At 37.4% G+C, this 12,865-nt stretch overlaps 1 protein-coding gene across 1 annotated transcript in view; it reads left to right on the forward strand.

The window, feature by feature from the left end:
• Window positions 1–6,070: 6,070 nt before the first annotated feature.
• The window catches only part of CLRN3 (clarin 3), a 114,140-nt gene continuing 107,345 nt past the window's right edge, over window positions 6,071–12,865 (forward strand). The window contains exon 1 of the mRNA XM_044055560.1: window positions 6,071–6,302. Within this exon, the coding sequence (XP_043911495.1) occupies window positions 6,071–6,302 (232 nt within the window). The remainder of the gene's footprint in view (window positions 6,303–12,865) is intronic.

Consider the following 12,865-nt stretch of genomic DNA (forward strand, 5'->3'; position numbering starts at 1 on the left):
ATTTGGTTGGATTAAATATTAGCCTATGTGCTGTAGTGAGCTGGAGGAAGTCCAGGTAATTTGTGAATTCTAATCATTTGAGGGATTGGAGGGTAACACAGTGATTAGTGAAATGTTTGGCTTTGGTGGCAAATTTAGAAATTGTGTTATAACAGCTTTCAAGTTTGGAAGTGATGGAAGTGGATAGGTTAGTTAGTAGTGGGGCGGCATACAGAAGGGAGGGAAGAAGGCAAGAGAAGGCCAGAGTATGCCTGGTAGAAGTAGAAAGGAAGTGGTTGTTCCTGTATAGCATATCTACTTTTTGGTGGGTTTTCTTTATATTTTGCTGAATATGGATGTCGAACTTGAGGTGTTCATCTATAGTTACACCAAGTAGCTTGGCAAATGGAACAACTTCGATCGGAGAGTTGCATTGGCTGAGGACTTGGAAGGAACTTTTATCAAAAGAGAAAGATTTTGAGGGTGTGAATAGCAATATTTTAGATTTGTTAGGATTGAGAGAAAGATGATTTTGGTGCATCCAGTTCTCAGTAGTTGAGAAGGCAGTCTGAGTTTTAGATAGGAGTTCAGGGAGGTTAGAGGCAGAGCAGGCAAGTGTAGAGTCATCTATATATTGGATGAGTTTGGCATTAGAAATAGCAGAGTCAAAGTTATTGATAAAGATATTAAACAGCATTGGTCTAAGGATGGACCCCTGTGGTACTCCGGTAGGGGTGGGTAAGAAAGGTGAGGTTCCTTTTTTCCATTTCACAGCCTGAGATCTATCTGACAGATAGCTTGAGAAGCAGGAAAGAGTGTTTTGGGAGAGATTTAGGTTTGAGAGGTGACTTAGAAGGTGCTTATGGGAAACAGTATCTAATGCTTTAGAGAGATCTAGGAGCACTGTGGATACCAAGTTCCAAGAATTGTTGGTTTTTAGTCAGAAAAGGCATAAGTTGGAGGTGGATGCATTTTTCTAGGATTTTGGAGATTGGAGAGAGAACAGCTATAGGGCAGAGGTTTGAAATGTTAGTGTTTTTACCTCCCTTGTGGAGAGAAAGAATAAAGGTGGAATGCCAGAGTTTAGGGACATAGGATTCCTTTATGGATCTATTAATAAGGATACTAATTGGAAGAGCTATACCATCGACAGCAGACTTGAGAAAGGAAGAGGGGATGTTGTCAGGTACATTGAAGCATGGTTTAAGTTTGGATAGAAGTCTTTTTATGTAGTTAGCAGAGACATGTTTAATCTTAACCATAGGGGGAAATTATTTGGGGACTTAGATGAGGTGGAATGTAGGAGAGATGGGTCGCTGTTGGGAAAAGTTTTCGTTAGGTCAGATATTGACTATATAAAGAAATAATTAAATAGTGAGGGCTCATTCAAGGTCAGATTTTCCTTGGGTCCGGACAGGGGTTATTTTTGGAGCCTGGGTTGAGGCGTGAGTTAGTGGAGTTCTAAAAAAGCCTAGGGTTTTGGGGATGGTTGGACTGGAGCTTAGTGTAGTAGGATTTTTTGTCTTTGAAGATTTGTTTTTATTTTGCAAAGTTACGGAGCTGTGTATATTGGAGAAGGGTTTCAGGAAGTTTATTCTTTTGGTAAAGCTTCCAGGATTTGTCTCTGTTGTATAATTTGTTTTGTTTCTTTGGTTAGCCAAGGGGCAGTTATAGTTTTTATTCTTTTTTTCCTTGGTGGAGCTGGGGAATTTAGAGCATCTAGGAAAGTAGAATTAAAGTGGTCTATGGCTTTACCGAGTGGACGGGTTTTTACAATGTTCCAATTCATTTGTTTGAGATAGTTAAAGAAGGTTTTGGGGTCAAATTTACTAAGGTTGCGGGTCTGAATATATTGATGTTGGTGTGGATGGGAGGTGGTTGCAGAGTAAATGACAGCTGGGAGTTGGACACTAATAGAGTCAGGGATGGTGCCAGAGTTGGTAATTTTATTTGGATGGGTGACTAAGATCCAGTCAAGAGTGGATCCTGGGGGAATTTGTTTTATTGGGTCTGGTGATGGAGTGGGTTACTTGAGTAAAGTTAGAGAGGTTAATGGACAGGGAGGGTATGGGACTGTTGATTTTATTACAGTCGAGGTTTACATTGCCTAGTATGTAAGTTTCAAGGTTAATTTCAGCTGAGGCCCATTGAAATATGACTTCAAAGGTTGAGACATTATTTCCGAGTGGAATATAAAGGGCAATGATACAGAGGCTTTTGTGATTATTCATTTTTAGTAGACCGACTGTTAGTTCTGCATTGGCAAATTTAATGCAATGCCTCTTCCTTTTCTCTTTGGATTTTCACATCTATGAGTGTGAAATCCAGAGGATTGGATTTCAGAGTCAGAGATGTGGGGTTTGAGCCAAGTTTCAGAGATAGCTACAATATCAGGTTGGTTATGACTTAGCCATGCTTGAAACTGATGTGCTTTGTTGTTGAGACCCTGGGTGCTGAGTGTGAAAAATTTGAGTATTGTAGGAGGGATGAACGGTTAGAGGAAGGGGGAGGGTAAATGTTATTTATCAGTGGGTTAGGTCTAGGGTAGGGGTGAATGTCTCCAGCTAAGACGAGATTATTGAAGGAAGTTATTTTAGTGTGTTCTGGTTTGGATTTAGGATATTCTGGATGGTCTAGTATTTGTTTAAGAGTAAGTGTCTTAGCAGTAGTGGAAATAATTTTAGGATTAAAAAGGTGCAGAGGGTTGAGCTGGAACAGAGTGTAGGAGATGGAAAAGAAATGATTATTTGTGTGAGGGAGGAGATGGCTTTGTCTGGGAGTATGGTAAGGAATAGAGAGTGGAAGCTGCTTAGAGGTATAGGAGCTGGCAGGGTATAAAGTTGTTAGGAGTAGTAGGAGGGAGATGGGGGTTGGGAGTGTTAGGAATAATAAGGAAAGCATGGTTAGAAAAAGATAGTTTAATGTGGGAGGATTTGTAGTTGGGGAGAAGAGCTGTGGGATGAGAGGGGGTAGTGAAAGAGTGATGTATTTAATTACTGTGGGTGAATGGAGGAGGGGTAAAGAGGGGAAGGCTTTGATTGGTTGGTTGACTGTGGGTGAAAGGAGGAGGGGTAAAGAGAGGAAGGCTTTGACTGGATAGTTGTCTTGAGTGGGTGGGGAGTGGTTGAAATAAAAGTAAGAGTAGTGGGAGAAGGTGGGAATTGGGGGCAGGGTGGGGGAGCAGAGTGAGCCTGCAGGGCGGACGGAGTGGGTAGAACCAAAGAGAAGGAAGAAAGCCAGCAAAAAGCTGTCAGTGAAGCTGAGAACTAGCTCAGAGGTAAGGAGGCACTGGCATAAGGCACTGTGTGTGTGAAATTAGAAGGATGCAGAGGGTTGACAGTGGATAGGAGCTGAAAACAGCGCAGTAACAGTTTACTAGAATATACACTGTCTATGCATGTCAGAATCCTAACTAATGAATGCATCCAGGTCAAGTTCTTATTTTACTAGTCCCCAAATGCAATGTCGTTTATGTGTTTACCACTGAGGTTTTAGCTCTTTTTTCTGAAATCACTTAAAAGACTGCTATTAGATCTCCTGAGAATTTTCAAAGTATTCGTTAGCCATGAATATTAACACATTCAATTTACCTAATGGTTTTCATTTATTGATAAGTGGGGATAATATCTCTTTTTCTTCTAACATTCTACCAGTAAAGGTAAAGAAGGTGAAGAAGACAAAGTTTAACACAGAATTTACTGTGGTATGTATTATGGTATTCCTCTAAATAGGAAGTTTGCCTTCTATTGGCTCCTTCATTGTATAATTTTCTAACATTGTGAGGTGTTACCTACTGCACGGTTTCAGTAAGCCATGTGAAATCAGGTCCTATAATCATTACAGGACCAACAAATTAAAATCCCTGCCTAGTTTCCTGTTTAGCTTTCACTGAGAAAGTTATTGAAGAGTGACTTTTTGGTTTATAATGTGCTTAATGTTGCTAATCTGTTTCAGCTTAAAAGGGGTGCAAGGCTGAGAAATTGGTCTCATTGTAAGAAATCAGGACTTGTTTGTTTTAGTCACACAGTTTATTGTTCTTGTGATGTAAAGTTTTGCTTGTAAACTGTGAAAACTTCATTTGATAGGGCATAAATTTGAACAGTCTTGCAGATTGTCTTGCTTTCTGTAGAATGGGTAAAGTTTGCTATGATTTGTTGACATCCATTAAGACTTAATCTTCATGTAGTACAGTCAAAGGCTAACATCCATTAACTGTTTTCTTTAATGTTAACTTTTATGCTCTCAAAATAATTCAACAGTGCACAGAAACACAGTCCAGTTTTATTTCTTGGTTAATTTTATTTGCAGAGAGTATAATCTAAATGTAATAAAAGTTAAGTGATGGTGTACAACTTAATTTTAAACTTTGTGTTGCTGTTTGTGCTGTAGTTTAGGGAGTTTCTATTTTGTAGAATCATCATAATCCACTTAAAACACTTACTACTTCACAGCATTTATAATCCAATTGAAGGATTTCTCAGGATGGCATCTGAAGTATAAGGAACACTGAATGTACCTATGTGTCTGCATCAGAATATCAACAGCGTGCTTCATCCAATTTCTTCCTACTACTTTTAAAAAATGTAAACAATCAACTCCATTAAAGTATAATGAACAGATATAAACTTTAAAACATTTATTGAATGGAAACAATAAAAAAGTAAAGCTAAATTAGCAAAGACCTTCCTACTGCATAACAAAAAAGCATGAGCATTCCCTTCTTTATTCCCATACAAAAAAGAAAAATAAAATAAAAATGTTCAAACACATTAAAAGAAATCCAAGCCTTCAGCTACTGCTGAAACATTACATTTTCACAATAAAAACTGTGACAAAAGAGCTGGTTCTGAATTTCTCAACAGACTACAGCATCAGCAGTCATTTATTTTTTGCGTCCTAGACCTCAAGTCTCCTCAGCATTAAGCGAAACAACAATTTGGAATTAGCAACAAAGAATATTTGTTCTGGAAAATATATAACACTAAACAATCATGCAGGACTAGCTATTTCCTTGAGTAAAAGTTTGAATGTACTAACTTATGTTAATGAACAGCAAGAAAATGAAACTGAAAGAAGAAAATGCAAAAAAAAAAAAAATCTGATTTAACTAAAATTGAAATAATGGGCAATACAATAAAAGAAATCTTGTAGAATGTAAACAAAATAATGGAAATTGACTTAACCAGTAGATAAAATGAATGCAAACAAAAAAAAAATGCAGGATATCAAAATAAATATTGGAGGCAAGATCTTCTTGCAATAATACAATAATACAATAATCAGAGAGCTCTCAAAAGAAGAAATTAGGTATAAACTGCTATGCTACTCTATTACCCATTGAATAGCTAGATGGGCTCACACATAGGACTCAAGAAGTTAGGATAGGGGACTCAACCTCCATAAAGAGGCCACTCATTAGTGGTGTCTCGTGGCACTTTGAGAAAAGGATAGGAACATGCCTTCTATGTCCTGGCCAAATTTCCCCTAGTCACATTGAATACTATCATAGGAATATGCTGAAAATAGTTTACCCCAAATGGGACTAACATACTCAACAAAAAGAAAATATGCAACTAGCCCAATAAATAAATGTAGGCTGTCTTATTGCTCATTCTTATGTTGTGTTGTGCATGCCTGACTATGACACAGGAATAATGCACATATCACTCTGTAGACAAAATTTGCTATGACCAACCTTATCTTCAGAAGAATTAGTCAAAAATAGATAAGCTATGGAATAAAATATAACTGCTTGTGACAACACCAGCTCTGAAGAAAAGGGAACACTGTATTTACATACAAGAAGAATTTAATTAGTCAAAACTATGGCAACATCTTCCAAGAGAGCAAAGTTCAAATGCTTTAGATATTTCAGAGCAATGTTCCTGAAAGATCAAGGTCCAGAGAAAATTACTTCCTGAAAAAGGAAGTGCTAACTAGTACAGCCCAAGCAATCCCAGAACATAGGTGTGTTTCTCTGAAATGCATACTTGAAGCAGTTCTATGTCAGAATAAACTGGACTTCAGTTATAGAAACCTATAAAATTAAGATTTTTTTCATTTCTGTAGAAAAACAACACACAGGAATACAATGCCAACAGCAACAAAAAAGTTATTATTTCTTGCTGCTTCTGCAACAAGTCTTGGAGCTGTGGTAGTAGTGTGTGTTATTCTCGCCACAAAGGAGTGGGTTTCAACGAATGTCATGTGTAGGAGGGCAGGAGCAAATAATTCTATCAATGGGAGTATTGATATGCAATATGGGCTTTTCGAAGGATTTGGCAGCGATGGATGTGTATTTGGAGCCAACAAGCAATTTCAAGGTACATATTTTTATAACAATGGCTTTAAAGAATTATTTATGCATTGTAAAAAATTAGTGAGTTTTGCATTTCTGAGCATAGAATTCATTATTACATTTTACAAATGTGGTTGACTGTTTTATTTAAATGTTTCTCTCACAGCTTTACTGTATTTCTGCCATTGCATTAATAATTTTAGATTTACTGTTTATTACAACACTAAATATTGAATATTTACTAAAGAATTACTGCTGAATTGTGAATAACCCATATAATCACTAAGTGAAGTAAATGATCTCCAGTAGAATTAATCCATACAGAACATTTTTGGTTACAGTTAAACCATAGCCTAAATGTGTCTATGGAATAAGCCTAAGCAGTTCATAATATGGGTACGGGACATACCTTGAGGGAGAGAGACCTGATTCAGTCACAGATTTCAGCTTTATGTTTTACTTGGAAGTACCAGCAAAATGTTAGTTTACTATCACATGTGCCAGTACGCATTGCCTAGAATTCAAAAGTCCGACTTAAAAAAGTTAGACTGACCTTGGCATATTAGTCACTTGTGTGAGTAACATATTGCGACTGATAGACTTCATTTGGGAATTTGCAGTCGTGCATATGCATGTTGCCATTACTGCAATTGGGTATTGGCTGGACTTTATGATGGTGTATTAGTTGTGCTCAGCACATCTAAGTGCTTTAATACGCTTAATTTGAATAGTGCAGAGTACAGTTCATGGAATTTTGGCAATAGAGGTTTAAAAGCTGAAATTAAGTGAATGCAGATCACACTATAGTGGGGATAGGGAAATGTACCCTTTCCCTTAGTGTAGTGCAGTTTCAGAGTTTGTATATATAAGCAGCAATGGGTGTGGGGGGCTTGCCCCCTGCAAAAAACATTTGTTGGTCATGACTGGAAGTATCATAATAATATATGTCTCATAATCTGTCATTGTACATCTGATTTCATGAAAAACTTTGGCTTCACATATTCGCACATTTGGTTGTCATGGTGTCACTATCGGTAAAAGCATTTAATTCACGTAGGTCGACTAATTCCCACTGCATTCACACCATGGTGTTTTTCGAGATTTTCAGATAAATAATATGCTCAACATTGACATTTGACATCGCAGAACTGATAGTGTTATGTTGAGAACATCGACATTCTAATAGTAAACAGGAAAATGTCAGATGGCAAGATAAACAAGAATATTCCAGAGATTCACAGAGCCTGCAAGAATCAAAATATCAGAGCTACAATGCACTGAGAAGGTAGACATGTCTAACAACAGAAGAAAAGCTGCTGTCAAAGGGGGAGGGCTGTGAAGAAAATAGACTAGAGGCATAGCGAGCAGGATATTAATGGTGTCTCAAAGAATTTATATTCTTTGATGTGTATATAATATCTGTAAAGTATTATGAAAACCTAGATTAACATTGAACTAAAGTATGGCTTTGTCTTCATCAGTTGTCAGTACATTTAGCATTACATCAAGGCAAAGACAGAAATGCAGAATATTTTCATGTGTTAAACTACAGGGTAAACATCAGATATGGAACATCTGCATGTTTTACAGATGTTGTTCTTTTGTAAAATGCATATAAATAAGCAGAACATATAAAATGGGTGCATTCTAAAACAGAATCTATCAGAATTATCACTTTAGATCACTGGGTTTCTATTTCATGCCTTCCTTTTGACTGATACAATTCAAGAAAAATCTTGATGATTGAATGGGAAATAGGAAATTCAACCCGGGGATCACTTCTGTAGCTCTGCTCGACAGTGGCACAGGAAAATAATCTTCTTGGGTGGCAAAAGCCAGGGTACCTTTTTGGCTGGGCTTGTATAGGCCCCAGGGCCAGTAGCCTAGTACCTACTTATGAACCTATGAACCTATGAAAACCATTCTTTCATCTGCATTGTGCACATTTTACAGAATGCAGTCTTCTTCATCCAGTGGCTAATATATAAGAATAACTAATTCTGTCTTGATTCTATGCCACAGACTTCCGTAATATGGATCTGTTACATGAAAAGTCACTTCTTTTCTCTTCTTATACCACATTCATGCCAGAGGCTATTAGAGCCTGGGCTTAATATGTCATTCATGTTACAGACCTAACTGTATAATTGCTTCTGTCCGTCCCTTTTTCCAGCTTTCTCCTGTTTGTGATCTCCCTGCCATGCCAGACTTCCCTGATTATACTTCATATAATTTGATATGCTGACAAAATACACTAACATCTGAAGACATTTACCAACTGTACTGTTTAATTACATAACACCTTTATTAACCAAGAAGACCATTCAGTTTCAAGAACAATTTTGGTGCAATCCACATGCTAGGTGCCCATAAATCACCTTTACCACCATACGGTCCATAATGAACCTTAGTAGTTCATGAGTTGCAAGTTGAATAATGCAAAAAACACAGCCCAGAACTGCTGCTAACAAGTTTAACATCAATCTCTAAACTCAGTTAACACACATTCTTCCTTGGGACATAGGATACCTTACCCTGCTTTGGCTAACTTGGAGGATCACCCAGATAGGCATTTAGTATTGCCACACTGGACAAACCAGTGGCTCCATTTGCTCCTCATCTTCCCTTGCAACCCTACCTACTAAACTCCAAAGTTCTATCCTGGCTATCGAATGAACAATGCATTGCAGATCAACTGTTGGTGGATGTGTCAATTTAAATGTATGTGTTTTCACCTTTTTAGCAGCCAACATGGTTAGAACCAAGCAGACCCATTCCCCTTTCAACTAGTTCCCCTCCATACCACTCCTAAGAAATATGTGTTGCTTGAGAACTCTTTTCTTCTCTGCCAGATTTTCTCCATAAATACTCTTAGTTGCTGTTAATAGGGTTCCAAATTGTGACAGCCCTAAAATATATGTCTCTGGCTGCCTACTGCTTCAGCAAAGCACTCCCAAACACTTAGTATGGGGTTCTGCAAAAGAAAAAAATGATGTCTCCACCCATCCATCCATAACCACTTCTCATTTTTTCACATGGGACCGGGGTGAGCATTGTGTATACAACTATTTGCAGATGCACTTCCACACAAAGACATGACACCTTTGCAGGTCTGTAGCCTCCATAACACTTCTAAATACACTGTTCACGAGGCACAAAGAGCTTTCTAGTTGCAAAAATATTTCCCATTCATGTGTTACTTTCTGTTGTATTTCATACCCATTGTCTTGCAGTACCCTATAGATTTCACTTGCACATCTTTTCCTTACCAAAGGGCCACTTCTCCATACAACAGAAGTGCTCCCTACCTCTGGACTTGATCATCTCTTGGCAAGGACTGTAATAATCTCTGCCTGTTACAGGACTCAATATACTAACCATTCCAACCCTAATAACTCCCATTTTTCTTTGGACTCTTCTTCTTCCTGAATAATCTCACTCCCCCCATAATCTGTTCTAAAGAACAGAGATTCATCAGGAAGTTATGTTTGAATAATGTTGTACCGGGCTACTGTGCTCTCTGTAACTCACTACAATTGGCTGCAAAACCTCCTGCCAGTCTTATGCATTGTATTATCAGAACTCTGTCCATCCCTTCCATTGTTCCCTATACAACAACCCCTCACTTCGCTTACCCCTTTGTTCACATAATTGCCCTAACTATTTAACTCAGGCCCATCCTTCCTGTTTAGTGGACCAACTTAGAAGAAGCCACATTAGGGTTGCTTTCCAGTATGTGTCAATATCTGTAATTCCTGAGCTACCTCAAGGAAATGGCCTCACCATCTTTTGTCAAGAAAGTCATGCTATACCACTTTTTCATAGGAAATGTTCCTCTGTGGCCATTGGAATTGCTAGAAAGGAATACAGTAAAACTATATGTTGCATCCTCATTTTCTGGGAAAGGTCCAGATTCAAACATGTTGATTTTTATTTCAGTATTTTACACTTCTTAATAATAACAATACATCTGGGAAGCCATCTGCACCTCTAAGTATTGTAAGTGACCAATGTACTCCAAAAAGGGGGATTTTCTCTTCATCATTTCTGAGGGAAAGTCATTTATTGCTAAAACCTTTATAATGGAAACACTGACTTTACACACAGAGGCCCTCCCAATCCCCTGAAGCAACCCAATAAACCATCTAGGTCATCCACAGGATCTGATAAATTAACAAGTTATCAGCATAAAGTGAGATTTTGCATCCTTTTGCCTCCATGCTAAACCATTTAAACTGAAATTTCCTCAAAGTTATCACCAGCAGATCAAGATAAAAAGCGAAGAGGAAGTGTAGAAGAATGTAACTCTGACTAGTGCCTATCTTCAAAACAATTCTCTAGACAGCATAGCATTTACCTTATCTCTGACCTCTGTCCCATCATACACCACAGCAACTAAGCAATTGAAGTTATTCCAGAGGCCAAATTCCTTCAGTACTCTTAAGAAAAAAATCCCACTGCACCCTATTAAATGCTTTTTTGGCATCAGGATTAAGTATATAACTTGAGGCAATTCTGAGACCCAGGCCTTTTTGGTTAACAGAGTTCTGACCATATGATCAAACATCTGCCATCCCACAATAAACCCACATTGATATGGGTGTAATAGGAAAGATATTTATAAAAAAACTCATAGTTCTGATTCAGAATTGAAGTTGGCCTATTCTTACTCTGGAGATGCAAGTCTTTACCATCCTTGGAGATAAATGACACCACCACTTCCTTTCATGATCTGGAGGACTGCTTCTTTAGCAGTAAATAATTCATTAATTATAACACTGTCTCCAGCCTCCAGTATCTGCTACTCCCCCCAGTTTGATATAACTCTACCGGGATATCATTCCTTGCCTGGCATCTTCCCCTTTGAGGCAGATTTCAAGATTGCAACAAATTCCTCTTCCTTAATCCTCTCAACTAAACCTCCAGCCCAAATAGAGTTAGGTATTAGGAATGCTAGCCCAGCAAGACAATAATCAACTGCCCTCTTCTGCCTTTGATTCAAATCATGTGCCCTATGCAGTTTCAGATAATACCCCCAGAAGATCTTGAGAATTGAATTTCTTTTGGTGCCTACTTTTCTGTATTCCTTTTTCAATCATATTTTTACTACTATATGTTGTACTTATCTTCTCACAACCTAAATCTCAACTGTTTTAAGGATTTACTATCCAATTCCACCTCAGATGCCATCAACATCCATGTCCTGAAATCTATCGCTGATTTTAAGGCCATTTGAATCTCTGAATTCCTTCTCTAAATTTCCCCACTCATTGAGCCTCTCCTGCCTGTTCGGTATCATCTCCATCCATTCTTGGCAATGCTGCCACGTTTCTTTCCTCTTTCTACTCAAACTATTAGTAAAAGCTTCCATTTTTATATGATGTCTTGACCTTGATGCATAAAAGATCTCCACCAGTCCTTCAATACTTGGAAAGTCCATGTTCAAATTCCTTTCAGTTCAAAAAGAAATTATGAAATCTCCAATGCCTCAATATTTCCCTACTTTCAAGTATAAACTCCAATGATAAAAGAACATGATTAGATATTGCTATTGGTAATGTCCACACTGCCTAGAGCAGGTGTTTCTGCTCCCTAAATATTAACACCCTATCAGTTCTTGAAAATCTACCATAATAATATGAAGAGAAAAACAAAAACAATTCGTACGCCTAAAATTCATTTACTACATCAACCAGTCCATGGCCTCACAATACCTTAAAAATGCCTCTTTTGCCAAAGAATCTTAAATTTTGTGGCTATAGTCTACTCTACTACTATTAAAAGTACTCCTGAATAAAATTAAACACTTCTTTCAAAATGAACTAAATTACTCCCGAGGACACAACAGGCAGAAAGTACACAGAAGCTAATGAAAACCTAACCTATATTTGTCAGCAACATACATACCCTTCTCTCTAGGTTCACACACAACCAAATGAATGTCAAAATATTGAAAAGCAAACTTATAACTCATACAAATACAACAGATCTCCAGGAAATTAAAAACACAACACAATACTTAATAAATACATCACAATTTATTGAGCACGTTTGCCTTGTAAATAAGACTTCATTAGAATAAAAGCCAATTAAATACCTCTTAGTCATCACATGACAATAGCAAACTAACCTCTCAAAGGACAACATCACATAAATACAAAAAAAACATGTTTGTCAATAGCAAAATGCTTCATCAGGCAATAAAAACCTTCTTAGACCCACTTAAAAACCTATAAATTACATTTTCAACATTTGAAACATAGGACACAATTGATACTGGTACTTTCATTCAAACCTTGGTGTGTTACATGCATCAAATCTCAGTTACCAGATTAATTCTTTATATTCCAGTTTAATTTTTCATGGGCCATTTAGCTGGAACAAATCAATTTTATCAATAACAAAAAAAAATATTTTTTAAATCTTTACATACCTTAACATGTTTGCTTAAGTCATTCTTGACATCACATTTTTAATGGAATATGCATGTTCATATATCCTTTCCCTCAATGTTCTTTCTGTTTTCCCTACGTAAAATACATGACGTGCAGTATACATGGTGATATATACCAGGGCTCTGGTACTGCA

The sequence above is a fragment of the Protopterus annectens genome, chromosome 14.part0, assembly GCF_019279795.1.
Source record: "Protopterus annectens isolate FY-2018-M chromosome 14.part0, PAN1.0, whole genome shotgun sequence".
NCBI lineage: Eukaryota > Metazoa > Chordata > Ceratodontiformes > Protopteridae > Protopterus > Protopterus annectens.